Raw genomic sequence first — 2359 nt, forward strand, 5'->3', positions numbered from 1 at the left:
TATTATTATTATTATTATTATTATTATTATTATTGCAGTTTGCTGTATTAAGTTTCAGTTGCAGCACATTACAGTATGTGTTTGATATAATAAATGTGTTGCGTTAACTTCATTTATTGCAGTTTATTATGTCTGATGATCAGCCTGGAGCAGAGCAGCTGATTCAGTCATGTTCATTCATGCAGTAAATAACTTCTGTCATGAACATTATTATTGAAATTGACACCTAATGTAGTGGCACATTTTATCTAAAAGTGTTTTAAAAAACATGACATCATACTGTAGCATAGTGCTTTAKCTTATCATATGTCACTAATTAATAAATGTTTTTTAACAAAATAACATAAAATCATAAAAACATGCTATTTAATGTCTCTATGATCACGATTGGTGCTCCCAGTTCTAACTTTACTTTGCTATTAGTTTAGTTGGATCATTAGAGCAAAGTAATCCAATGAGTTCTGTATATAAATTAAAACCAAGTTAAACAATTTATGATTGTATTAATGAGGATTAGAACTATTGAATGTCACACTCACCCATGCAGCTGCTGTTTCTTCCTCCTGACACTCGGTCTCCCCAGCATGTCGCATCCAGTGCCAAGCTTCTGAGGCTTTGCACCAAAAAACACATTAGCGCCGTTACGATCATTGCAGTTGGCATAATGCCGTGTTTTGTCCCTGCTGCACTTGTTCACTAACTTTCAGGCATTCCCCATGTCAGCCTAAGACAAGAATTCCCACAAGTGAAGCGTAACTTTTTTCTGGATTCTTCTTAGCATCCTTGTGTAAAACTCAAACCTGAGATGATGAGATTCACATACTAAGATTTCGTTCTAAAAGTCTGAAAAGCCTCATTGAAAAGGCCGCATTAGTAAATTAGAATGGCAGCACCCTCAATGCAGTGCTTTACTAGAAAAGAAAAAAGGAAAAAAAAGGGTGTCGGGCCCTGCTCCACCTACTTGTACTCCCCTGACTGCCGGTCTGTTTTGGAAGCAAAGACTGAAATTCTTGACACCCAAGTGATAAATTTTACACTTGCTGGTCCTGCATTGAAGCAAGATCTTCTCAAAACTGAGGCTTGGCTGGAAAAAAAGAAAAAAAAAGTTCCAACAATGAATTGGTCTTACTCTCCACCCACTGACCTGTGTCCTTGGTGAATTTAAATGCATGTTTTTGTGCCTGGGAGAAAGATGGATGGAGGAATGCATGAATCATTCTAAAAATCATAYTTTTTTATACCAAATTCACAAATCCTCACCATGTAATTTGCAGAATAATACAGTAAACAAWACGTTTTGTGTCTTGTGTGGGAAGAAGAAGGTCAGTACGTGAGACTGTCTCCTGTTTACGTCCGTCTGGCTCCGGGGAGGAATTGTTAGAATACGTCATTTGTATAGAATGTCTGAGGAGTTGAGCAGATTATCCCTAAACTGTTTGTCCTGTTATCACCCAGAAGAACAACTAACAGAGGCCAGGAAAACATCTACTCATGCGCTCTATGACTGTGATATTGTTAGGAACAGCGTCACCAGTAACCCTGGAGAGAAGCAGAAGATTTACACTGCTGAGAACGTTGCATTGTCTCCAGGCTGAAGGCCGCTGACCTTTCCTTATTTCACTCCAGACAGATCACAACAAAATTGTTAGTGCTCATAATCGCACTCCAGTTGAGCAGTGTTTTGAAAAAAAAAAGAGTCACATTTGAATCATCAGGCAGCATTGGATATTGCTTCATTACGGCAGAGGCAAACCTGCTTCTGCCGATTCACTGCACTCACCAGTCCACATGAGCACACGCCTACACCTTCTTTTTTCATTGAATCATGAAGCTTAACTTTGATTTTCTTGTCTGGAATCATCCTGAACACACTTTGTGAAATTCCTGTGATACCAGAGCATCTTTATATAGGAGTTTAGAGTGATAAATACATTTCCTTGCTATTCTCATTAACCTTCTTTTATCAGAGAGGAGAAAAACAAAACACAAACCTCATCTCWGCCTTGGGATTTATAGAATTTTAGAATTGTGCACACATTTAACTAGTCTATTTGTAACTGTGTGCACAGTTTTCCAAACACCATGCATAACCATAGTTCAGAGAGAAAACACTTGTGTCGGTGTATGTCCGGTTGTTTCTGACCAATCAGTCGTCTGCCTCCCAAAAACCAGCTCAGCTTCCTTGGAACCCAGCCGAGTTATTTCTAAGAAAAGTAACAAGTATTTGCAATGAAAAAAAAAAACAAAGTCTTATGAGCACATCACAGAAAAACACCACAGACCTTTTTTTTTAATACTTTGGTTGTGTTTTAGTCATTTGTTTAGTAAAAAAAATAAAATAAAGATAAAACTTCTTGCT

The 2359-nt window shown here is 37.7% G+C and overlaps 1 protein-coding gene and 1 long non-coding RNA gene across 2 annotated transcripts in view; one reads left to right on the top strand and one right to left on the bottom strand.

Moving 5' to 3' along the window:
- Positions 1 to 1116, bottom strand: part of egf (epidermal growth factor) — a gene marked incomplete in the record, with an annotated part of 26511 nt that extends 25395 nt beyond the window's left edge. The window contains 1 exon segment of the mRNA XM_014001969.1: positions 540 to 1116. Coding sequence (XP_013857423.1) covers positions 540 to 663 — 124 coding nt within the window.
- Positions 1 to 2359, top strand: part of LOC106513249 (uncharacterized) — a 70693-nt gene that overhangs the window by 21545 nt on the left and 46789 nt on the right. The window lies entirely within an intron of this gene.

Source organism: Austrofundulus limnaeus, unplaced genomic scaffold, assembly GCF_001266775.1.
Source record: "Austrofundulus limnaeus strain Quisiro unplaced genomic scaffold, Austrofundulus_limnaeus-1.0 Scaffold11, whole genome shotgun sequence".
NCBI classification, from domain to species: domain Eukaryota; kingdom Metazoa; phylum Chordata; class Actinopteri; order Cyprinodontiformes; family Rivulidae; genus Austrofundulus; species Austrofundulus limnaeus.